The sequence below is a fragment of the Ammospiza nelsoni genome, chromosome 16 (assembly GCF_027579445.1).
Source record: "Ammospiza nelsoni isolate bAmmNel1 chromosome 16, bAmmNel1.pri, whole genome shotgun sequence".
NCBI lineage: Eukaryota > Metazoa > Chordata > Aves > Passeriformes > Passerellidae > Ammospiza > Ammospiza nelsoni.
In genome coordinates, this window is record NC_080648.1 from 1,828,653 (window position 1) to 1,854,681 (window position 26,029).

The 26,029-nt window shown below is 44.0% G+C and overlaps 1 protein-coding gene across 1 annotated transcript in view; it reads left to right on the top strand.

The window, feature by feature from the left end:
• Positions 1-26,029, top strand: part of CTNNA1 (catenin alpha 1) — a 116,482-nt gene that overhangs the window by 13,938 nt on the left and 76,515 nt on the right. Inside the window, exons 2-7 of the mRNA XM_059483392.1 lie at positions 2,546-2,652; positions 4,489-4,684; positions 10,883-11,049; positions 11,798-11,917; positions 13,719-13,985; positions 16,912-17,115. Coding sequence (XP_059339375.1) covers positions 2,548-2,652; positions 4,489-4,684; positions 10,883-11,049; positions 11,798-11,917; positions 13,719-13,985; positions 16,912-17,115 — 1,059 coding nt within the window. The 5' untranslated portion in view covers positions 2,546-2,547. The remainder of the gene's footprint in view (positions 1-2,545; positions 2,653-4,488; positions 4,685-10,882; positions 11,050-11,797; positions 11,918-13,718; positions 13,986-16,911; positions 17,116-26,029) is intronic.

Below are 26,029 nucleotides of genomic sequence, written 5' to 3' on the forward strand. Positions count from 1 at the left end.
AGCCATGCTGTACCATGGCCCTGACAGTTGTCCTTTTATCCCCTAAACCCATCTCACCCCTGTGTTAGTAACCTATAGCCTGTTCCTGTGTTCTCCACAGGTTTAATTTCATTGAATAAACATATTTATTGCAATGTACAAGTGATATCCAAGCCCTTGCTGCCAACCAGGCTATTTGATACCAAGCTTTGCTTTTTAGATAAATTTCAATAGCACTGCTACTAAGTGGTTTTTATAGACCATTACTTTTGGCCAATTCATGAACTATCATACTAACGTGTTTTCAGATGAATTGCCTTTATTATCCTACTAATACAATTAGTGTATCTTCTCATGGTTACTTCATCCTGCACATTGTTTCTGCAAGAGGTGTAACAGCATTAACTTCATAGAAAAAGCCTTTCTTTAGAAACCTGTTGGGCTTTCCAGAGCCCTGGCTCTGTTTCTCAGAAACCACAAAGGTTGTCAGTGTATTTTTCTCGGCTTCTTACGTAGGAAGCATTTGTGCTGAGCTAATGGGGAGGGAATAAACCAGTGAAATTCCTTGTGAGGGGTGGGAAGCTACCTGGGGGTTAAGGGCATTTCACAGCATGCCCTGTGGCACAAGCCAGTAGGTGAGTGAAATAAAAAGAGGAGATGATTGAGAGAGGAGGTTAATTAGTGAGTTCACAGTGCTTAGTGGTTTCTGTCAGAGGTAGGGGAGGACAGGAGATGACCACCTTCCACCATCCTGTGGCTCCTTGGGGACTCTGGAGCTGCGAGCCTTGCCCTGCACCCACTGCTTTTTCAGTGCAAACCATCAGAAGGGTTACATGTATGCCAGCCTTGGTGGGCTCATTCTAGGCTCTCTCTTTTTAAGCTTTCAGCTTTTTAAGTTTTTCTCTCCCAGCAGTGTGGGCACTTGGAGTGTGGGTGTGGTGGAGAGCTGAGTGCAGCTGGGTGAATATTCCTGCCTTGCACCTTGTGAAGTTGTACTTCAGTGTGTCAGCTTTGGCCAGCAGTGCTGGAGTGAGTTCTCAGTCTGTGCTCTGATGCCCGTGGTGTGGGAGCCCTGGGCTGGCTGGGGAGCAGCTCTGAGCTCCTCCAGTGCCCCAGAGCTCTCATTGTGCCCTGGGAAACAAGCAGCCCCCCTGTGCACAATTAGCTCTTGGGGTCGGGAGAGAGCAGTTGGTTGTTGGTACGTGTTGTAAACATTGTTGGTTACCAAAATTAGTGCCTTGCCTCCTGCTTTTTAAAAATAACGGGATGTTGTGCTCGTCTGGCAGCTTGGGGACATCTGGTGCTGTCAGAGCAACGTGACTGCTGAGATGCTGTGCAGGCAATGCCCTGGCCAGAGAAGATTAAAAATATCAGCAAATAAGCTTTAAAATTATCTCAACAGTAGGTGTTTAGGAAGATGGGTGGACGGAGATTTAGGAAATCTATTTATCTTCCTGACTTTTTCAAAAATAAAGAGTTACAAATGTAGGTTTAGTCTAATCTTGAATTTTGAGGTTAGCCCAAAGCAGGAAGAGCTAGAATCTATTATGTCTGAAGTGATATGAATTGGTTTTATGGATTTCCAGTACTCTAAATCCATTTTTTAAACTGAAATTATTGTTCACTTTATTCTTTTGTTGTAATGTGCAGCATCATAGTGTTAATCCAGTGATTTGTTGTAGTTCCTTATTTTTAGTTCTATTTTTTTAGGCTGCTGGTTTCAACAGCTGAGCTATTTTAGTAGTTTCACTCAACTTTTCCCATAAGTATGTTTGCTGTTCCGTTGGGATGTTGATATAAAACTGTAACGGGAAGGAACGGCTCAGTGACAGCTTTGAACAGATCTCTTCATGCAAATCTGCTTTTCCCTCCTATGCAAATGTTAAGGAGAAGTGTAATAGATATGTAAGCTGTTAAGTATGAACCAGCTGGATTTTCTGGCTTTGTGAGGCTTATATTCACTCCTTTACCTTTGTATTCCCCAAAGGTGAGCTGGGTGAAAGGGGAGGGAGTGTGGGTTGGGTTAAACCTGGCTGCTGCTTTGCTAGGGCCTTTGGGCAGTGACTGGTGGAGCTGAGGAGGTGGGCAGCATCCAGAGCTGCTGGAGTCAGGGCTCCCTTCTGCTCCCCCAGGCCTTGGGCTGTGTCTGAGAGCTGGCCCTGGGAGGGAGGGGGTGCAAACTGAGCAGGGGCACCCAGATTCATGGGCAAAGTGCCCCCACTGCCTGTGGTGCTTCTTCATTGCTCAGGGAGCACCAGTGAGTGGCCCAGGCACTGCTGATCTTGCCATTGCTCTGATGAAACAGTGTGCCTTTGGGTAGGTTTGTGTGTGGGTTTATTTGCTTTTGGTTTTACTTTCTGACCAAAATGTGCAGGTAATATCTGTATATTGTAATAACATTTCCTCACGCTCATACCATTTGAATCAAAGCTGATGTTTCTGGAGATGCTGTAACTTACACTTACACTAAGTGGATGTTTTGTGCTTAACAGGTTGCATTTTAATTTATTTTTAAGATACATTAATACAAATTTTTATTGTTAATGCATCTCTTTTCTTCTGGCAGAAATGACTGCTGTCACTGCAGCCAACGTGAACTTCAAATGGGACCCCAAAAGCCTGGAGATAAGGACACTGGCAGTTGAAAGGCTGCTTGAGCCTCTTGTCACACAGGTAGGAACAAGATGGGGCAAAAAAACCAGTCATAAACATGATTGCCTGTTTTGGTGTTTTAATTAACTCACAAAGCTTAAATTCTAGGTGTACAAACTAAAAAGAAAAAAGTTTACAAGCAGTTTCTTTGCTCAGTTTCATTGCTCAGTTTACATGGCCATGAGTCCAGGGAGACTGTGCTGCTTCAGCACCTGATAAGACACAGTAGTTACTAACAGGCATTTCTGCACTTCTGATTGAAATAATGTTCCATGCCTATACTTTGTGCTGGATTTGTGAATAAAAACTTCTTTCTGTGTGGTATACATGCTGCAGTGGAAAGCACTGAAGAGCCCAGGAAGGCTGGAGTAAGTCTTGTAAATGGGAGTTGTGTGTTTTGGGTGTTTTGGAAATTTTTGGAAGAGACTTTCTAGGAGGTCTGGAAGAAAAGGTACACAAGAGACAGTTCACTTGTTGTCTTCAGCATTGTTTTCCTGGAATGTGAAATTTCTGAAATGACAGAACGAGCTGGACACAATTCCTGCTAAGTACATATGGGAATGATCAAATTTTGTTTCCAGTATTATCCCCTTTAGTCACCAAGCTGCTGTCTGTACCTGTGACTTGTTCCCTCTGGGTCCTCAAGTGGGCAGTTATCCAACTGATGAGGCTTTTTAGCTGAAGTTACTGATGGAGTCTTTGCTTAAGAGAAATGATCTTAATTTGGCAAACTTAACTGAGCAAACTTGTTCACAGGACCTTTTTCACCCATTGCAGTGTCTGTAACTTAGTCCTCAAGGAATAAGCACAACAGGCTGTACTGGCAATCCCCTGAATGATGTGACTGGCAAAATACAGAAGGAACTGGAGCAAATTGCCTTGTTGCAACTTGTTCTTTATTTGTAGAACACGATGAACTGAGAGTACCCAGTACAAATGCTCCCCATTAACCAACCACGATATTCCCAGCTGAAGGCTTTCCCTCTCTGCATCAGCCAGCTGGGAAGATGGATTCAGCTCTGAGGACCTTTATGTCAGCAGTCCTTGGGCTTTCCAGAGTAGTAATTTTTTTAGTGTTGTAATTTAATGTCCCTCTGTAGCAGCTTTGTGTGCATTTTCCAAGGCTTTCCAAAAGGGAGAGGAAAGAATAAGGCAAATGGAAGAAGGGTGTGTGGATATTGTGACATAAAGGGGATGGATCCTGATCCTGAGCTCAGGGAGTACCTGGGGGTCTCCTGGCCTCTGGTGATGACTCTGCTCCCTCCAGGGTTTCAGTCTAAGATGGACAGCTTGGAAATATTTGTTGATTGCAGGATGATTGTGAGAGTTCAGTTGGGTTTTTTTTAAGGAAATAATGAGCTCTACCAAGTCCTTTGCTCTGCTTTCAGCCCTTTGGCTATAGCACTGTTTGGACTGCAAAGATACTGTGTCTGTACATTTCTACTGGCACAGAATTCAATCTTGTCTGGGATCTCTTATGACTGGAGAGTTATCCCAAACTAATTATCCCCACCTTGGTTTCTTTTATGTGGTGCCAAAGAGCTCTGGCCTGTTACTGAGACTGCAGTTTATCAAAAATACAAATAGATCTCCATTCTTAAAGTCAACTTTTGAGGAGTGCTGCTTGTAAGAGAAATCTCTGAGCTGTTTAGTTGCATTTATTTTGCTCATCTAAAGAATCGAGAAGCACGGTAGTGTTTAAATGTGAAAAAACAGTCATTAGGTTAACTTCTGGAGCTGGCAATAGTGCAGGTATTAGCAATACACTGTCTAGGAAAAAATACATGTGGCCTTACTATCAAATGGCTAAACATTAAATTTGCTGTTGGGTTTTTTCCCTTCCATCTATTCCTTTAGGTAACAACACTGGTTAACACCAGCAACAAGGGCCCCTCCAATAAAAAGCGAGGCCGTTCTAAAAAGGCTCATGTCTTGGCTGCTTCAGTTGAACAAGCAACAGAGAATTTCCTGGAGAAAGGAGATAAAATTGCAAAGGAGAGCCAGTTCCTGAAGGAGGAGCTGGTGGCAGCTGTGGAAGATGTTCGCAAGCAAGGTAAGAGTGTGGATCTGGTGGCCTCTCAAACTGTGGCTCTTCAGAGCAAGTGGAACCATTCCCATTTCCCTTTGCTGCTCTTTCTAATGACTGTGCCTCTCAACTTGTGGGTTCTCAGCTTGCCTGGCTGGCATCCCTGAGCAGTAATGTAACTGGATAGGTCTGGAAACTGGATGGCCCAAGCAGAGATTAAGAAGAGAAGCAGAAGGGCTAATTCTTTGACGAGCATTTAAAAACTTCAGTTTAGGCTCAAAAGCGAATGTGCTCCCTGCAGCTCTGAATTTTATGGGACTACATCTGAAATATGTCAATAACTTCTTCAATATCTGACTGTATACAGACCAGCACTGTAGGAGGAAGAGCCAAGTGTTGACTCAACAAAGATGTGTTTCTTTGAATATGTAAAATGTAAACAACACCAAACAGAATGTGAAGACCTTGATTAAATATTCCAGGCTTCCTTCCTCACATCTAATGTTGATTTTTATAATTTTCTTTTTTACTTTCTTGGAGCAGACCTGCAAGAAAAGCCTATGGAGCTGACTTACTCTAAAATATGCACTAGTAAATATTGTTGCTCATAAATCATTTATCATTCTTCCAGTCATGAGTCTTTTCTATGCTTCAGTGAAACCCAGTCAACTGGTATTAATGGTGACGGCTGCTGCTGCAAAAAGGGGAAAACTCATTAGCATTAATTACTTGTTTGTAGCTGAAGTTGCAGAGTGGTGAAATATTAGTTGGAAATGGTTCTAAGTTCTGGATGAGGCTGGCTGATAGACCAAAGAAAGATCAAGGTAAGAAGGCTGCAATATAAGGGGCTAATTGAGTTGGCTTAATTTAACAACAACAAACAGCAGGAGAGCTCCCTTTGACTCCAGGCTTTAATTGCTGGTGCTCGACTGCTGCTCAGTTGAGAGTTTGTGCTCATCTGTGGGTGCCTCCAAATGGCTCAGTGGTGCTGGTGAGAGAGGGAACTCTGCTCAGCCCTTGGGACTGAGAACTTCCCTGAGCTGCATTGTAGCTGAATATTGCAGAGAGAGGCTGAGGGGAAGAGACTGATAAAAACCTTCCAGATGACCCATGTTTCTTGGCTCCTTCTTGGTTCTGAGACTGCACATAGGCTTGATGCCAAAACCTCCTTGCTCTGTTGGCTTTGACAGAGGAGGTGAAGCTCATAACTGAGAGGTGCTGGAGTGAAATAACTTCCCATCTAAATGTTGCTTCACTTCTTCCTCCCTTTTTGCTGTTTGCAGCTTGTGTGGATTCTGTGCCTGTTTCCTCAGGCTGGTGGGTCAATCTCCTGGACACAGGTGGTGCCCACCATCCTCTGTGGGGACACCATTGCAACACAGCCCAGGGTCAGAGCTGTGCCCCATCATGGGGTCAGGTTTAGCAGAGCAGCTTTTGGTGAGGAAATTCAAAGTCAAACCAGCCTTTGAGGAAAGGAGAAGCAAGTGGTAAAAATGAGCTGGAACAGAGGGGAGCGTTATTGCTGCCAGTGCCCAGGAGGATTGCAGTTCTCAGCAGTGCTAGTAACAGCAGGGAGATACAACCTCCCAAGGCATGTGGTTGTGTACACTCTGTGCACATCAGGAGCCTCCCCATATTGTGTCAGACCAGTTGAATCTGTGAACTGGAGAAACAAGGAAAGTGGGATGCAAAGCTTGTACGTGTGCTCAGCAAACATTTTGCAAAAAGGGCATGAGTGGAGAGGAGAATTTGGGTGTTGTGGTCAGCAGCAGGATGATGATGAGCTGGCAGTGGGATTATGGATATAGAGCACAATTAATCTTCAGTGGAGGACAGGAAAATAGCATTAATAATGCCTCTATTTAGAGTAGGGAGTGGTTTAGTTACCATAATAAAAAAAGATGAATGAATGTAGACAGGGATTATGAAGATGATTAGGACAATAGATAACTTGTCTCATCAGAGAAAATTAAAAAAAAATTTTTTAGCCTAGCGAGCAGAAGATTGAGAGAGTACATGATTTTAGTGAGCATGCTTGTTCATAAAATCCCATTTGTTTGGGGTAAAAACAAAGAACTGAAAAGAGCTATTTTGAATGAATAATAGCATGGCTGCCTACTAAATCAATGTAAGTGGATCTTCAAAGTCTTCTTGTTTTTTACAATGGAAGAATAAATTACAGCAAGCAAGTTAAAGAAATATCTTACAGTAAGATTCCTGGCCCTTTAAAGCTTTGTACTTTTGATTCCTTATAAAGTAATGAGGGTTTTGAGCAGAAAAGTGGAGATAAGGAATCAAAGTGTTCTTCAAAATAGATCCTGCTGTGGTTATTGAAAAGACTTAGTATTTGGAAAGCATTTGATGTGAACATCTTGAATTTCGGCATTGCTGTAGTGTTTGTTGAAGGCATTTCTGCCATCAGAGGTTTGCTGGGTAACAGAAGGTGCAGCACTGGTCCTGCCCAGCTCCTCTGGTGCTGTTGGGAGGGGTTTTGGGAGCTTCAGCCAGTCCCTTACCCAGGTACTTGGCACTGAGGCAGCTTCCCAACTGGGCTCAAGAGGAGATTTCTTGTGGGTCAGACTGGCAAGGCTGTTCCTGGTTCCCTGGAATGCTGATGGCTACAGCTCTTTGTCTCTGCATGTGAGCATGGGAATCCAGGGAATTCACTGTGCTCTCCTGTTGTTGTCTTCTATGGCAACTTTACATAACATACTAAAAATTAACACTTAACATTGAAAAGTCTAAGCCTGTGTTTAGGGTTTGAGGTAAGAGAAGGAATGAAGGCTTGGATGACTGAGGTTGCAAGTGCAGGGGAATGAACCAACTGATTCAGTTCTGTGTTCTTCTGCTTGGTTCTTCTAAGTGAAGGGTTCTTCAAAACTGAACAGTGAGATGAATTATGAAAGGGGAAAACAGTTTCTTCAATGTACATCATGGAGGATGTCTGGCTTAAGGATTTCCAAGGAGCAGGAGGAGGCCAGTTGTGGAACATCTTGAAGTTAAATACTGAATTCTTCTTGGAAAATTCAACTTCAGAATTCTGTTGTGACCAGTTAGCTAAATTTCTTAGAAAGGCACAATGAGTTCAGTTGGTTTCCTGCAACAAAGCTTTAGGAGTGTGCCACTTTGAAAAGCCATACCCTGAGGGAGCTCTGAGGTGGCTGTTGGCAAACTGTAGACGTGTTGTAGGCAGTGTATGGATTTGATTGAAGGCAAGATTAAGGAATTATCAGAAGCTTTTGTTGCCATGAGTATCAACTCCTGTGTTGATATGGCAAAAATTGGTGTGGGAGCAGAGTTAATGGTGCTGCCTGGAAGTGTTGTCACACCCTGTGGGCATGGGGGAAAGAGACTAGAAAATGGGAATTTTCTTTTGATGGATTGGAGTCTGACCATTTCTGAAATAGGCTTTGTTCCATTAGATTTAAGTGAATTCTTGGTGCTTTATTGACATGATCACAGGATGGCTATTGTTGCCTCTTCTTTTCTCAACTCTGTTTTATTTTCTTTCCCTTCTAATATCTAATGAAGATCTAAGGTTGTATTGGAAAAACAGACTACTCATGCAAGAATTTGTACCAGCTTTATAATCCAAGTCTCACAGTTGAAATCTTCTCCACTGTGTTACTTTAACTCTTAAAATCTTTCTTCCAGAGTGGTTGTGTTACCTGTGTTCAGTGTTGAAAAAGGGAAGATTGTGCTGGATCCCCTTGGAATTGCTGATGTGCACACACTATGCAGTTCCTGCATATTGAGGCCAGGCCAGAGTGCTCTCTTGCCCTTTGAATCCAGCTAAAAGAGCTACCCCAGGGTGCTTTCCCTTTATAAAAGAAGCCTGAAAGTCAGCTTCCCTTAATTGGCAGAAATGTATATATATGCAACAACTTTAAATATAATCTGCTTTTAATTTTGGGAAGCTGGTTATCTTTTGACACCCTGACAAGCTGTTTGAAACTCACTAAATCTTTAAAAATCTCATGTTAAAATAAAAGGGAATAGCATTTTATTTTAGGACTGGCTTGAAAGGTTGCAATTTAAGAGCTGGGTAGAGGATAATTTTGGCTTTTAACTTTGTTAGCAATTTCTGAGATTCACGTGAAGAAGTCGCCTCTTCAATAAGTTGTTTTAAATAGAAAATAAATGAAAACAATTATTTGGGAATTGAAAATGTGGTTATTTTATATATAAGTAAATAAGGAAGGAAAAATTTGTACTCTGTTTTGGTTCTGGCATATCACAGAATGGCCTGGATTGGAAGGGACCTTAAATCCACCCAGTCCCACCCCCTGCCATAGGCAGGGACACCTTCCACTATCCCAGGGTGCCCCAAGCCCCAGTGTCCAACCTGGCCTTAGATATTCCAGGGATCCAGGGGCAGCCACAGCTGCTCTGGGCACCCTGTGCCAGGGCCTGCCCACCCTCACAGGGAGGAATTCCCTCCCAATATCTCATCTAACCCTACTCTGTTTGAAGCCATTCCCTTTTATTGTGTTGCTTCATGCTTTTGTAAATAAATATCCTTAAATCCTGAGGTTGTCACTGTATTTCATACTTGTGGTGATGACTTTTATTATTAGCCTGTTCCAGAAGGAATAAAGAAAGGCTCATGTCAGCTGTGTTGGGGTTTTGTAATCTCCTGACTGTTTGAAGCTCACAGCATTGGTGGTACATCATCTCTCACCCACCTGGAAATCTGGAGTTCTTAACCTGTATTAAAGTAATGAGTTGTGTTCCCCAGAGCTGGGTAGGGGATACCTTTGGGTTGATACTCAGAGCTGGCCTGTACTTGGACAGAAGCTCTTTTGCTGTGTCCCAGTACAGAAGTAGCATATTTTTATCTTAAAATGTTATGTGGCACTTTTGGTTGTATTATTTAAGATGATAGAAGGGTGTTACATAGGGGGGAGCATTTGAACAAAGTTGAGTATCTTGGTGTGGTTGCTTGGGCAGGCTGGCAGCTGTGCTTGGGCTGAATTTAGCTGTGAAGGTGTAGAGTGCCTGGGTGGGGAGAACTTCCTGGGAAGATACTATGTATGGGCATGGTTAACCCCAGGCTCTCCAGCTGTTGGCATTTCTGAGCAGTTAAAAGTAAGCTGTTAAATAAGTGGAGCTTCCTGGGACTGCATCAGGCAGAGATTTTGGTGCAGCCCTTGCCCTGTTTGGTGTGGGGGGCTCCATGGGACTCACTGTCAGCTGTCACTTGTCAAGCGCTGGTGGAGGTTTTTTAGTCTCATCTGAGACAGGCTATTTTTATTTTGGCATTTGGCCACGTGGACACTTTCTCATACAGGTTTTTGGGAAGCCTCTGAAACAGCACCTAGCATCTGCTTTCTGGTCATCTCTTGCTGCCTGCAAATCCCTGACCCTGAGGCCCTACCATTTTCTAAACTAAGTCTTAGCTGTTCTCTCAGGGATTTCTCAGATGTAGAGAGATCCAAGGATAACAATGTGGATTCCAAAACTTACTGTTGTGTAGGAACTGTGGTGCTGGAAGCTGGTCCAAAAAGTGAGGGAGAAATCCAAAATTTACTCCTCTGATTATATGCAGGCATTACTTTCATGCTTTGTGAATGCCTTCTGGAGGAATTGCTCTAGCTGTGCAAAGTGGCCTTTGCTTTTCATAGTTAACCAATGGCATTGTTAGCATCTGAAACCCAAATTCTTTGCTCCTGCAGCAGATGCAGCCCCACAGGCTATGAAATGTTGAAGCATTTTACGAAGCGCTGCCTGGCTTTGAATTCCAACCAGGGCATATCCAGCCAGGTCATCGCTCCGAGTTGTTTACGGTCCCAGGAGCTGTGGCAGCTCACTGTGTGTTTACAGGGCTTTCTGCTGCTTTCTGCTTAACTCCTACACGCACACAAATCAAAGCTTTTGCTCAGACTTTGAAGGCGTCGGAGCTTGGGAAATAACTGCAGCCCTGCAAAGGCGTGCTGAATTCACCTCTCTAGAGAATTCTGGCGCACTGAAACACCTGTACAAATGGAAATAAGGACCAAAGTGTGATTTCCCAGCCCTTCCTCCCTGTGTGAACCCCTCTGCACAAACCCCTCTGCCCCAATGCCGTGCAGTAGCTGTACTCAGAGGTAGCCACACGCAGCATTAACTGTCAGCCGTATGTCACAAAGGTTTTGTTTTAGAGACTCAGGTTGGCTTAGGAACCTTTCCAGCGGCTGATGGATGCTGTGTGATGCTGAAGGCAGCCCCTGCTGTGTCCCCATGCAGGTGACCTGATGAAGAGCGCCTCGGGGGAGTTTGCAGATGACCCCTGCTCGTCGGTGAAGCGCGGGAACATGGTGCGGGCGGCGCGCGCCCTGCTCTCCGCCGTCACCCGCCTGCTCATCCTGGCTGACATGGCCGACGTCTACAAGCTGCTCGTGCAGCTCAAAGTTGTAAGTGTGGGTTACACCTGCTCTGCCAGGTGCCCACTCTGTGTGTGACCCGTGGGGCCTGCACTGGCAGCAGCTTCTTTCTGCAGTGGGGGGCTCTGGGGGTTTTTGCTCTCAGCAGAATGTGTGCAGTGGGTGTGTGTCACTCACTTTTGTACTCGCTGTCAGTAGCTTTTGACATTGAGCTGCACTCTGTTCTGAACTTTTAGTACAAAAACTAACTGAGCCCTGGTCTGAAGCTGCAGGTGAGAGCCAGCCCTTTCATCTTACAGAATTTGGCTTTCTTATAACCAGTACTCCTTTGCAGCTGCTAGGGATGAGTAGCTTCAGCAGGCTAAATAAAAATGAAAGTGGACTACTGTTTGAGGAAGCCTTTCCTTCCCATGGGCAACAGGGTGGGCGAGTGGTTTGTGCAGAATTTGAAGTGAAATGACATTGGGTACTGGGTCTTCCTTTGCAAACAAGCTTTGAGGACTCTCCTTGTGCCCTTTGGCCACTGCTATGGCCCTGCCAGAGCCCTTGACTCCTTCATGTTCTTTCAGATGTGTGTTCCTGACTGTCTCTGATAGCTGCTGACTATGAAATAGTAGTTAAGCACTGTATCCTATTAGCCTTTAAAGTGTCTCTCTTGAAAAAATAACAGGGGGCAGGGGAAGATAGCTTTCTCTGACTGCCATGAATACATTCTGAACTACCTCCTGACCTGTGGACTGTATTGCTTAGAAAAATACGTGAATATATATTCTTTTAGGTGGAAGATGGGATCTTGAAACTAAGAAATGCTGGCACAGAGCAGGATTTGGGTATCCAGTACAAAGCCCTCAAACCAGAAGTGGACAAGCTTAACATCATGGCAGCCAAAAGACAACAGGTATAGTGTGGCCATTTTCTTCTGTATATTAATTCTTGTTTTTCTTTTTCAAAATACCTTGATGCTCTTGAAAAGTGCTTGTTCTGTTAATACTTTTCACTTTATTTTTTTTACTTTATTGCTGAGTACTTTATATTGTGCTCTGCCACGCTAAGGAACTGTGAGCTTGCCTGGTAAGCAAGGAAAGTGTGCTTGGCTGTAGGGTGCTGCTTCTGATGGAATTTGTTCATAGTAGCACTTGTAAATGTCAGTGTTTTAGTGCTTTAATGGCATGCTGCTGCCCAAAAGCTGCACTTGAGGACAGGAGCTGAGATGTGTCCCAGTCCTGGGGCACTGCCCACTAGACCCTGTTGCTGTTGTGGTTCATGCAGATGGACTGAACATGTCCATGTGCACAGAGGGCAAAATCCATGGCTGGGCACAGCTACAACTTCCTGAGGAAGTGAGTGGTGCTGCTCACTGGTCTTGCACTGAAATGTCCATTGGAGGAGGGGTTGAAACTCCTGTTTGTTGTGGGTATGTTCTGTGTTTGGATAGCTTGTGCTTAGCCTTAAATTGCGTGTGAAATTTGTTTTGTTCAACAGCACTGGTGTGACTCATTCTTGAGTAGTTAAGTTTTCAGAGGAAAGCAGAGGTGTGGGCAGTTTAAATTATCAGAAATAGCATAATTCTTTTAGAGCATTTTTTGCCTCTTTGTTCTGTAGATATGTACAAACCAAAACTGCTTATGCACCTCTGACACTGCTTGATTTTTTTTGCACAGATTTGTCTTAGAAAATAAGCTGGATACAGTCAAAAAGGGATTGTCAGTTGGTTATGTATCTCAAATCTGATTGTAGTAAATGGGAGTAGGGTTGTGATGGCAATGCAATAAATGCTGTAAAACTGCTTTGTGATGGATTGTTCCATACTATGGGAAGTGGTTGTACAAAATCTGTAAATCTCTGTGCCTGCTTGGAGTGCCCTCCCAGCTCAGCGTGTACCTTACAGAGGTCACCTATTGCCCATTCATTTTAGAGAGTCTGACAGAATTTTTTTCCCTTTTCTCAGTAAGGCAGTGCTTGTCTTCATTTTCACTGCCTCTTTGTTAGATTTAAGAGGTAATTTTGAAATGGTGCTGCTGCTAATAACTGTGGTTGTTCCTCCTTTTATAAACTTACTGCTTGTGCTGGACTCAGAGGCTTTATCTGATCATGGTGCTCTGTTCCAAAACAGAGGTGATGGTGCTTTAGAGAATTACAGCATAGAGTGTTTGGGAAAAGACTTATGGACTTGCTCACTAATCTTGAATTAGTGGTAATTACAGTCATTGGATTAATTTTGTCTCATTGGAGGTGAACAAGAAGTTGAATGAGATGATATATTTGTTCTTCTGAAATTAAGTACCTGAGTCTCTTGAGGAGCGTAAATGCCATCTCCTAGGTGTGATTAAAGAAAACATTCTAGTTGTGAGCCTGGGAGTTTAAATTAAAGATGATCTTGCTTCTTATCTGCGAGTGCAAGACAGGACAGCTTCTAAAATGCCGGTCCAATGCTGCAGAGGAACAAAAATCCAACGTCAGGTTTTGAATTGTGGTGTTGTGAGTCGCCCTGCGGTGGTGTTGTTTTTTTGGCTTTATGAAGCTGTCGTGTTTTGCAATTAGTTGAGCCCTTAAGGATGGGAATACTCAGCAGACGGATTTGAGCAGATTTGAGGCAAAGAACCTGCCTGTCTTTTGAAGATGCGGGGAGACAGTGCATGGATGTTGAACATGGGCAATAATCTCAAATGTTTTTTTTCCCCCTTTAATTTTCCTAACAGGAGCTGAAAGATGTGGGTCACCGCGATCAGATGGCGGCAGCCAGAGGAATCCTGCAGAAGAACGTGCCCATCCTGTACACGGCGTCCCAGGCCTGCCTGCAGCACCCCGACGTGGCTGCCTACAAGGCCAACAGGGACCTGATCTACAAGCAGCTGCAGCAGGCGGTCAGCGGCATCTCCAACGCCGCCCAGGCCACGGCCTCGGACGACGCTGCCCAGCAGCAGGGCGGGGGTGGAGAGCTGGCCTACGCCCTCAACAACTTCGATGTGAGTGGCTGGGCAAAACCCCTCCTGTTCCTTCACCTGCGTGCTTTTATTGATACTGCCTGGAAGATCATTTTCTATTGAAGTTGTAGGCAAAGTAGGCTTTTTTTAAAAAAGCCATTTTCCAAACTAGGGTTGATGGAATATAGAAAGTTACATATGTGGTTCTTGGTGATGGAAGGCTGTCAAGTTAAACTAGCTCTGAAATAGCAGCCTACTGCTACATTAGATGGTTTGTTTGAAATTGATTATTTCATAATATATTTATGTAATGTATTCTTGGAGGTGACAGAAGTGATTTATTAAAAGTGAATCATGTATTTGGGATTGCTGAAACTACCTCTTGAGAGGAACATGAAGTGGGAAGTTTTAATATGATCTTTGGTTGGAAATGAAGTCATTTCATACTGATAGGTTGTACTGATCTGTCATGTTCTTTATCTTGCATTCAGCACGTTGCTGAGGACAGCCATGCATTTTTACTGAGATCGCTTTCCTTTTGAAGCCAGAATTCGGTGTCTACCTGATTCAGCCTCTGAATTTTAAACACTGTAGCACTAACTTACTCTAGAACTATATTTAATATTGCAAAGCTATCACTGAAAAGGCATTTAATAGTTGTGGTTTTGCCAAATTTTCCTCACTTTCTCCTTTTTGCTCTTACCACTCTCGTTCCTCCCTTTCTGCCACGTGTATTTTGCCAGGATAAAGTTATGATTGAGTTCTCCCTGTGTCTGATGGGAAGCCTTTCCCTGGGATCTCTTGAGCAACAAGAGGATGTCATGGCAGTCTTGATCTTTGTGTCTGATTTTGTTTTGAGTTTGCCTTCCTGAAATTCCATCAGATGCTCAGGAAGCCTTCAAAGTGTGCCTCAGGTTAGCCCCTATGGGCTACAGATTCTCACAGGTGCCTGTGGGAGGGGAAGGCAGCCCTGAAGCAGCGGCACCGTCTCAGGGGCTGGCAGTGAGGAAACAATTCAGTGCAAGTTGGTGGAATGCTTGTACAGCTCAAGCCAGCTAATAGGCTGGCTGATAAATAACACTGTTTTACTACACAAACTCTCCAATATACAACTGCAGACTACTTTTTGAGTGTTGCAGTTCACATGAAGCTTTTTGAGCTTTTAATTCCACTTTGTGAGGCTCTCTAATAGCAGCAGTGCCTGATCAGCCGGCCAGCTTCACGATAGCTTTGTCTCATCCCTGCCAAAGGAGGCTGACAAAACAAATGTGTTGAGGTTCTTGGCAGATGTTATCCTTGCACTTCATTTCCTGCTACTGCTTGAGTGTTATTACACTCCTGTAATAGAGGCTTTGAGCACACGTGCCCTCAGATACTCCAGTGATGGTAAAATATGAAATGGCTACCAGACGATAACAAACCGATCGTTATCTCTTTTTGGTGGTGCAGTTCTGGAGTGGTAGCACACTGCATTGTATTAGCCAATGGCTAAAAGTTTCAGGAAGGAGGAGGAGGGAATGTGTTGGAGAGCACATGCCATGTTCTCATCCTGCTGTGATGGCTGCGTGGTTACTCTGTAGGGATATGAAATGTGCTGGCTGGCAGAAGAAGGTGGTTGTGACGTGGCTGCTGGGGTTAGTTTGAACACAAACTGGCTGAAAAATTTCCCATTTCAAAAAGCTTTGGGTCTTCTGCCCCTGAAATAACTGAGCCTAACCCTAAACAACCAACCAGACCCTGAAATGGCCAAATTATTTTTCTTTATTAAATTACAGACCTGTTTAAACAAATCACCTGAAAGGACTCAAAGGTGATAAATACTGTGCAGTTTCTTCCTGGGGAGCTTCCATGGGTGGTGGTGTTGGCCCCTTGAGAGCAGATGCATCAATGCTGCTGTTTCAGCCCTGAGTCTCTTGGTATGAGCTGTGCTTGCTAACACTCTGGCAAGAGAAACTTGTGGTAATTTTCTGCCGTGAAGAAATTGATTTCTGTGTGGTTTGAAACCTTTATGTTGATATTTCACTTGGAGAATTTTTGAGAACACAGTTCTATTTACCTGCTTAACACTGAAGAGAAGAAAGACTGCAAAGTAGGGCAACAGAACACAATATATAGAGTTAATTTTGGATGTTTGTTTTCTTGTTCATGATGGGATAATTGTATGTGACAAGTTAACTAGTGAAGGCCTGTCCAAATTGACATGTCATTAGGAAGAGTTCTGTACTTTGAACCTTATTTTTGCTGGCACATTTGATTTTTGCCATTCATGTAACAAGGCTTCCTATGGCCAAGTTTTGTTTAGCTGTCAAAGCAGCACAAGAAATGAGTAGCAATATAATCTGCTGGGAAACCTCTTAGTAATTTTACACAACTACTCATGAAAATCCTCCTCAGTGCCAAAATAGTGTTGTTTGCCTCTTAATGCCTGATCAGGGGGTTGCTCTAAGTGTTGGTTGTTTGCATGACTTAACAGTAATACACTGCTTTGATGCCTTAGAGTGGCTGCCTAGAACATAGGTTAGACAAGATTAAGAGAATAAAAGTGGGTATTTGTTGAAGGCCTTCAATAGATACACCTTGGGCAGTCAAAAGCCTCAGAGAGGGCTGCACCCAAGAAGGATGATGGTCGTGAATTTTTCTGGAAATTATATGTTTGGTCCATTTATATATCGGGCGTTAATCCTCCAGTTACAGTTTCAGGTAGTGAAGTAATTTACTCCAAGTTTGGCCCTCCCCTGCCCCAGTTCACTGTTATTTACATCTCTTATGGCCTGAGACAGTGAAATGTCTTTAAGTTTCAGGCCCAGAGAGGAATTGTCTGACCAAAATGTGAAGAAAGTAGCTGACACTGTATAAGGAGTTTAAGAGTTATACACTAAAGCACTACAGGATTTGAAAAGTGTAAAAGCTGAATCATAAGGCATCACTTGGGCTGGTGACTGATTTGCAGAACTGTTTCTCTTTCTAGAAACAAATCATCGTGGACCCCTCGACGTTCAGCGAGGAGCGGTTCCGGCCGTCCCTGGAGGAGCGGCTGGAGAGCATCATCAGCGGGGCAGCCCTGATGGCCGACTCGTCCTGCACGCGCGACGACCGCCGCGAGCGCATCGTGGCCGAGTGCAACGCCGTGCGCCAGGCCCTGCAGGACCTGCTCTCCGAGTACATGGGCAACGTGAGTACCCCGCTCTGCGGGCTCCCTTTGGGGCTGGAACTGCATGGGGTCAGCTAAAACATGGAATTGAAACTCTGAGTGCGTGGGCAACGTGAGTACCCCGCTCTGTGGGCTCCCTTCGGGGTGTGACTCCATGGGGTCAGCTAAAACATGGAATTGAAGCCATGTCCCTCAAAGCTGGTTTGTTCTCCTGTACTTGGCACTAGTGAGGGCATGCCCTGAATGCTGTGTCCAGTTCTGGCCCCTCAGTTTGGGAAGGATGTTGAGATGCTCGAGTGCATCCAGAGGAGGCAACAAGGCTGGAAAGGGGCTGGGAGCACAAACCATGTGAGGAACAACTTGGGGAGGTGGGGGTGTTTAGGCTGGAGGAAACAAGACTTAGGGGTGCCCTCATCACTCTGCACAGCTCCTGAAAGGTGCCTGTGCTCAGGTGGGGTTGGTCTCTTTCTCCAGGCAGCACTGACACAACCAGAGGACACCATCTTAAACTGAGTCAAGGGAAATTCAGGTTTGATATCAGGAAAAAGTTTTTCACAGAAAGAGTGGTGAAGTTCTGGAATGGCTGCCCAGGGAGGTGGTAGAGTCACCATCCCTGGATGTGTTTAAAAAAAGCCTGGATGTGGCACTGGGTGCCAGGGTTTAGTTGAGATGTTGGGTTGGACTTGATGATCTTGAGGGTCTCTTTGAACCTGGTGATTCTGTGAATTCTGTTTTGTCCCAAACAGAATTTGAGCAATAGCAAGTGGTCCTGAAAGGTTTGTCCTGAGGTGTGATGAAACCTTCTTAAATCACCAGTGATACTTACCTCAAAGCTGATCTCCAGTCTTCCAAACAAGTGTTGTCATCATAAAATGTTAATCCCATGGCACTCCTTCTAATTCTCTTTTATGACTGTTGACATGGTCAAGAGAAATTCAAACCTCGGTTTACATAAGGTAACTGGGCTTATGCAAAAAGTCCTACTTCACTTCTGTTGTCTCTTGGAAACTTTAACAGTCCCATCTTTGTAGCTGAAAGCATGAATTGTCAGAATCAAGTTGATTATTGTTGCTACTCGGTTTGAGTAGAAGTGATGTATGAAGTTAAATATGTAGTAGAAAATCTGAGAGCAGTTTGGTGTAAATATTGGGCTCAGAGCAGTTCTTTTCCAGTGTTTAGGCACTGAATGTGCACACAGTGTCTGAAGCCTGAGTATTTCCACACTTGGAGTGAGTGTCATGTCATGCAGATGAGCTTCTGCATTTGAGGGCATTATGGTGAAATATTGGACTTCCTTCCCGTCCACTGCCCCTTTGCTCTTGTTCCAGTGGGTTTTAAGCTGAAGAACTTGATGTGTTGAGAGGTGACATCAGGATATCGTAAGATTATAGATGAGACTATATATAATTGTTTAACTTCAATACTGTTAAAGCTGATTTCAGAAATAAAGTTGCAGAAATGGCAACAATTTAAGCAAACTTAGTGGCTTGTAGTGCTGTGGCAAGTAAAATTGTCTGAAGAAATCTTTATTGGGGGACTTGAGGTCTTATTTATGCTTTTGAACTTGTTTGAGGTGCAGCTGAGTTCAGAGTTACTTTTTTTAGGCAGTAACTCTTATTTCGGAACCTTGCTGCACTAGATACTTCACCTTCAAATCTTTTGGCCAAAGTGATTTCAACATAGAGCAAAACTGGTCCAGGGGCTGCCATGCATGGGTTGGGGTGGTGGAATTTGGAGAACAGATGCAGTGCGTGGTAGAGAGAAAGGAAAACAAGGATTTCTGTTTGCCAAAGAGAAGGGCAAAGTAATTGAACAAAACTGAAAGGCAAATCTGATGTAGCCTGCGGGCTGAGCTAGGTATTCATGTAGTCTGTCTTAATTGCTTGTGAAAGTAGCTTGTGCTCAGCATTGACATTTTGTAGAACTTCAGACTGCAGCTGGGAAGCAAAGCATGAAGTTGTGCCACTCAAAACTCCTTTGAGCAGGGTATTTTATGAGTCTGTGAAGTATCAGCAATAATCCCTCAAATGTGCTGCTGGATTGGATGGAGCCCTGTCAGCAGGATTCCAAATGGAGCAGCCACCAAAGGGTAATTAAACATGTGCAGGAGGTAAATGCTTGGTCTTGCATGGAGGAGTTGGTGGCATTTGTCTCATTGAAAGTTGGTCAGATAGCCATGTGAGAGTGCAGAGCTTTGACTTCCTCTCACAGCAATGCCTGTCCTCCTCAGCCATGTGCTTTTGTCTCTGATAGGCAAGTTAAAGTAATCACGCTGAGATGGGAAGAATGTATTCCCTCTGTTATCTCCTTTGGCACATTGTGAAATTAGTGGAGCATACTGCATTTTTTAAAGTCACTGTTATGTTATGATTGTAGACAGTGTAGTTGGGGAAATGAGATTAGAAATTCAGTGAAATGGAGTGGAAAAAGCAATTGATAAATTATGGTGAAAATGTGGGATGGTGTGTAAAAATCCATACTGTAAACCCCTCTGTGATTAAGCTGAAGAATGACTAATAGTTGGGAATCTAAACAGTGAAAATGGTTTGATACATCTGCAGGAAGAGTAGGGATGTGCTGACTTAGAGTAGTGGTAGAGGAAATGTCATTTAATGTATATGTATGATATACCCACAGCTCCTGGGATGCTTTCCTTCAGCCTCCCTTTGAAGGAGGAAGTGAATTGGGCATTAAATCTGTTAATTGCACAGCACTTGCAGTGCATCGTAAATCCTATCCAAGTGCTAGAGTAAGAGGTATTTATTGGCCAAGTGTAAAAATTCAGAGCAGATTGGATGAGGAATAGACTGGAAAGGCTGAAGCACAGGAGTGTCTTGAGACAGATTTCCTTTTTAACTTCAAATGCCTTCTCTTTGGTGACTTCCTCTGGCTTCTGGGCTTTCTTTCTGATCTCTGGCAATTGCAAGACTTTTCTAGGCAGTTTATAACTCAAAGTTTAGTGTTTTGGACTCAGAGTTTAACTGTTTCTCTGTGCCTGTCCTTGAAGGTCTGGAAGCATTGGCAGCTGTGTTATGGAGTGTGGCAGAAGTTTTTAGCTGAATAACGGGTTTTAGCAATAAACTGAATTGTAGGATCTCTTGACCCCCACTGCATCTGCTGGCAAGGTGATGAATCCTGTGATTATGCCCTTAAAAAAAGGGCAAGATTTGCTTTTTCAGTAGTTTGTTACAGAAGTTTGAATCCCCTTTTTCTTAGATTGGTGTGTGTATGATTTCCTTTTTCATCTAGTACAACTTCTTGCCATTTTCAAGAGCAGCTTGGTCAGACTAAATCTTGCACGTTAAGGCCAGCATTGTGTCAGACAGTGGTCAGTAGTGGGTCCTGCAAGCAGAAGGACAGAAGCAAAGGAGCTGTTTAATTTATCTTACCCCAAGTATCCCCCCAGTGTTGGCAGTCTGCAGCTCAGGCACTTCTGACCTTCTGGACTGCTCTTGGAAATGGCAAGAGAAGCTGTGGCCAGTGGCAGGAGCCTGTTTCTGTGGGTGGTAAGAGAGATGGGCTTTCATTACCTGCATCCACCAAATGTCATTGGCCACTTCCTGACCCAGCCTCTTGGTTTATAAGCTACATTCTTTGAAATCCCAGCTCTTCATCCCTTAATTGTAGCATCTCATTCTCTGGCTTTTCCCCCTCCTCTCCCACTTTGCCTGGGGAGAGCTGTTTTCCATTATGGCTTTTGCTCACTTCTCACAATTCCAACAGAAAATAGTTTCCCTTTTTAAACTTGCATTGCGGATCCCTCCTGGATTGAAATAGCATGGATGCCTATTTGCATTTAGGTTTTATTACTTGTAGTAAGCTTGTTTCTTGCTGCTGGTGCTGAATGGCAGGGCTGGGAGGGGAAGGCCTAAATTCATTATTGATTCTGAGTAGCTTTGTGAAAGCAGATTATTCCAAGGTCTTGGTTCTGGGATCAACTGCCTGGAATGCAGCAAATTCAGCACATCAGTTGCAGCTGAGTTTGTAATATAACTCACAGATGGCAAGACCCAGATCTTTGTACCCAGATCTGTGGCTGTCAGGCATTCTTGGTGTGTATTTTATTAATTAAACAAAGAAATTTCAAAGCATATTTGAGTTTAGTTGAGCATTGATTCCAGGCTTAGGCAGGGCAAGAGGGCAGAGCAAAGCATCGAACAGAATGATGTTAAAATTAATAGTGCAATCAATGAAGAAGTTAGTAAGAAATATCAGAAAATACAATGGAAGCAGTCTTTAGGGTCTAACTCCATGGTCTTGTGTGGGTGCATGCTGACCTGTTGCAGTTTGCTCCAAGTAAAAAGGATGAAGCTGTGTATTTTTTGACACTGCTACCAGTTTATCCTGGCATTGCCTTTGCACTGGCAGCTGGTGAGATTCCTCTCCCACTGTAGGTACAGCCAACATCTCTGCTTTTCTGTTCTGTGCTACTCAGCTCTGCCTCAAAGTTAACATAACTCTAATAAAAACTACATGGATATCTAAACTACTGAAATGCATTAAAAAGTGCCCAGTGGGCTGACAGCTGAAAAATTTCTTTATTTTAGAAAGAAAATGTGTCACTGGCACAGGAATCCACAGACTTGATTGTGACAGGTGTGTGCTCTGTGCTCTAGCCCTCTGGGTGTCATTAGCACAGGACTTGGGCAGCTTGCCTTGCTGTCAGCTCTGTGTTACACATGGCGAGGGCTGGGTTTGGTGACTTTGAGGCCGAGCTTTGAAGGGGTTTGGGGTTCAGGGTAGAAAGCACAGGCCACGCCCTGGAAGTGTAACCAGCAGTTTCCAGTGTGCTCTCAGTGTGCTCTGAAGTTGCAGAAGACATCAGTTACCTGACTGATGTGTAAGACTGGAAATAAAAGCTTCCTTCAGCTTTTGACAGTCCATTTTTGCTGCCTGGTGCAGGAGCCCTGAGGGCTGGGGGCAGTGGGCTCCTTTCCATGGGCCAGCAGTGGTCGGAGGTGTCTTGCTCTGCTCAGTATGCACAAGGAAGTGCAGAGAGCTCTCATTTTCAGTCTATTCTGTACCCCATCAATTTCTAATGCATTCAGCTCCCCTTTCATGCACACACCAGTAACTCAGCCATGTACCAGCAGAAACATTGTCAGGAATTGTAGTTTGGTGAGTGCGGAATGCGGACCCGCAGCCCCATTGTGTACCACATGCTCTTGTACAATAAAATCCCTTGTTACTACATTTGGAAACGATAAATCATGTTACATAAAGTAGCCTGACAGGTCCCATTTCAATGGGAATTTTAATGCCTTCATATTAACATTCTGACTGTGTCCTTGACTGTCTGGATTGCATTAGAGGTGCTTGGCAGCAAATGGAGAAAAGCCATTGGGAGCTGGTTCAGAGCAAGCATTCCAGGCACACATCACTTCAGGATGGCTTTTTATTTTCCCTGGTTTCCATCTTCTCTTTGGCCTCAAGTGCTTGAGCACCACAGCAGGGTCTGGTTGGGGGTGGGGGTTGTGTTTCTGTTTGTTTTAGATTTTACCCTGACCTGTGCTGGTATGGCACAAATTCAGGGTGAGGGGGTGGCTGAGCCCAGGCTGTGGCCCTGCTCTGTCAGGGAACTCTGGCAGGCCAGCGTGGTTTGGATCTTGGGGTCTCCAGAGAAGGTCCCAACACTGCTGGGTTTGGACCTGGTGGACCCATAACTTGTTAAATGCTTGGTTTGCACCCTTGTGTCTGTGTTCAGTGCAGTTAGGGGAATGTAATGCTTCACACAAGGGCTGTTTGCTCAACCTTAATTGCACTATTTTGCTTTTCTTTCCTAAGCTTCTCTGAACATCTCTGATGCTTGGAAAGTGATTGGGCAGGAAAGTGCCTGGCTTATCTATTCAATATCTGCTGGGAGAAATAATTTGTCTTCAGAACTACCAGCAAAGGATATTTCTACTCCAGACACACTTGCAATTTACAGAATGGAGATGTGTTTTCATGATGAATTTGCCTATTAATAATGTTGATCCACAGCTTTGTGTTCCTATCAAGGATCCAAGCTTGGAAAGGAACACGTGAATTTTCACATGACTCTGAAATTCATTTATAGCAAGTATCTATATACTGAAAGGGCTCTTGCATAGCCCTTTTAATGAAAGCATCTGTTTCTGTGGGAATAGATGTGAATTAAAATGGCACACTGATCTGTGTTGATGATAAAGATGCTGATAAAAATTCTGCCTTGAGATAATCTGCACTTTCTTTTTTAATATTGTTTGTCAGTTTAAGATGCCTGAATGCTGACGTGATGGATGTGCTTAGAAAGCCTGGATGGGTTTTCCGTCATGGACTTTGCTGCTCAGTAGAGAGCTGTGCTGTTCTGCTGGGCCCTAATTTCCATAGACATTATTGCTTTGACAAAAATGCTGCTTTTAAAAACAGAACATTTCTGAAGTGATAGGAGTTTTAAGTTTAATGCTTATAGGCTGCCATAGAGTAAATATTTCAGCATCATTGGAGTTAAGCCAGATGAAGATGGTGAGAACTTCGCACTGTGTCAGTCAGGCATTTTTGGGCTACAGAATCAAGCTTCCAGCTATTCACCCAACACCATCCTGGTTTGGGACTTAGTGTGGGGTTTTCAGGAGATGTTCTGGCACCTTCTGTTTCTTAGGGAGTAATAAAAGCACTTATGGAATTTAAGAGAAGTTCTTAAGAGTCCAGCTCCTGCAAAGTTCTGTACACCTTGTGATCTCTGGGTTTTGAAGCTCTTCAGAGTCTTCCCTGCCTCCCCAGTGGTTTCCCTGAGCTTCTCCCAATGTTGATGTGGAGTTGCTGGTTTAGAGACCCCAAATAGCTTGGGGTGCCCAGCCCTAGAGGGGAGGGAGGGCAGCACATCTGGGCTGCAGCTGTGTGCCCTGGGAGGGGGCACAGGCCAGTGCAGCCACTGATGCCAGTGGCACAGCTTGCAAGTCCTGGATGCTTTTCCAGACCCAAGACAGTTTTTGTGCTGTGCAGATGCATCTCTTAAAGAAGCATATGGCTGGCTGAGTGCCTCCTGAGAGAATCCCAGCAAGGCCCAGCACTCACACCTCAGGTCTGATTGCAGTAGGAGCCCAGGAGTCTCTGGAAGTCTTAAATCGCTGCTGTGCTCCATCCACTGCCTTCAGCCTTTACTGCTTGTTTGCAGAGCTGCCAGCAAGAACTCTCTTAAATTGAATAGATTTGACAGCAGCTGGGACTTGTTCTGAACTGCCTTGTACAGCAGAACTCACCCTTGCAGCCTTTCCACGCTTTGCAGCGTTTTTGTTACAAACTCTTAATGTATGTAAAAGAAGGAAGGTGGCTGCCCTCACTTACAGTGCTCACTGCAGGCAGCTGTGCAGCAGAGCTGAGCTCTAGTGCTGGCTCTGAGCAGGAATTGAGTCCTGTGGATACTCTGAGTGGCAGTGAAGGCTCCCATCCTACCTGGTCCCTTCTTTCCCCCCTCACCCTTTGCTTTTGCGTTGGTGAAACACCTGAGTTTTCCTTTGTCAGGCATGTGTCCATCTCCAATGTTAACACATTCTGATCTTCTAATAATGCATTATAAATCTCAGCCTTTCTTAATCTCATGTTGATCAAATAACAGTTAAGATTGATGCAGGCAAAACCTGCAGTACAAATGTACACCCTTGTTTGTGATATGGAGCTTGGCATTTTGCAGTGTTTTACTTTCCTTGAACTCTAAGTGCTTTTACATAAGTACACTAATGCTGTGCATGGATTCTGCCTTAACATTGTGGTTTATGGCTTAATTCATTTGAATTCTACTGTTTTGTAGGAAAATATTTGAACTTTATCTGTCTACATAAGATCAAATATGTAGTCACCCCTAATGCAACTGCATTTGGTGATACTTGAGTAGTCTCTCAAAGTCAAATTTGAGGAGTATGGATGGAATGGAGCATGTAAGTTTGCACAGTGACTGCTGATCTGTGGATAAACAGTCTTTTAGCCTCCAGCAGGATCATGCTCTCAGTGTGCAGAAGTATTACACACACAACTGGGCTTTTCAATTCCTCTCGTTGGAGGAAGGGCATGATGGAATTATTACAAAGCTGGAAGACCACAGTTCTTGTATTGCACACTTGACTCTCAAGTCCTCAACTTCTCCTGTTTCTTTTGCCTTGATCTAATACAAACTCTGGACTAAGTTCCATCTGCAGGATGGGATTCAGGAGATAATGAAGGGAGAGAAGAGGAACAGTCACTGTCCATGTACACATCTGTCCCTGTGGCTGTGTGGTGCCACTTGTCTCCTCTCCAGTGCTCCATGGCATGCAAAACCTGCTGTGCTCTTTCATTTTTTTTTTGCTTTCCAGTACCTCTTCATCTTTTTTACAAGCATTAGAGGTCTTGATGGAAACTGAGATATTCTCTTCTGGATGTAGTGTTTATTATCCAGACTCTGCTCTTGCTTAACCTGTTTTATCCTGTGTAAGAAAGCTGATGTTCTGTAATGCTCTTAATGTGTCCTGGAGCTTCAGACCTCCTTTGTCCCAGAAAGTCAACAGAATCAATACAGAATAATTAGCATTTGTGGCTTATCCAAATAGTGGCAGCCCTCTGGAATTTAAATAGAGGCAAAAGAGTGACTTAATCCTTCTCATGTCTGAGAAAAGGATGAGGCTTAAGCTGTATCTTGGGAAGCTGTTGAAATAGAGGAGAGAACTTTGGCTTCCTCCTGGCCTACACATTCCTTTAGTAGGAGGGATGGGAGTTAGAGGGGAAGCAGCAGAGCCAGCTTGTGTATGGCAGGGTTAAAAAACTGCTCAGGCTATCTGAAAACACTTCTTGACTTTGGAGACTGGATACTCACAAATTATTTTTGCTGAACAGGCATTCTAGAAGAGTAGTTTCCTTTCAATAAGAGCAGGAAGGCCAGAGGCTGTCAGGGCAGGACCTGCCTTGCAGAGGTGGGCTAAAAGGTGCATTTTTCTTAGCA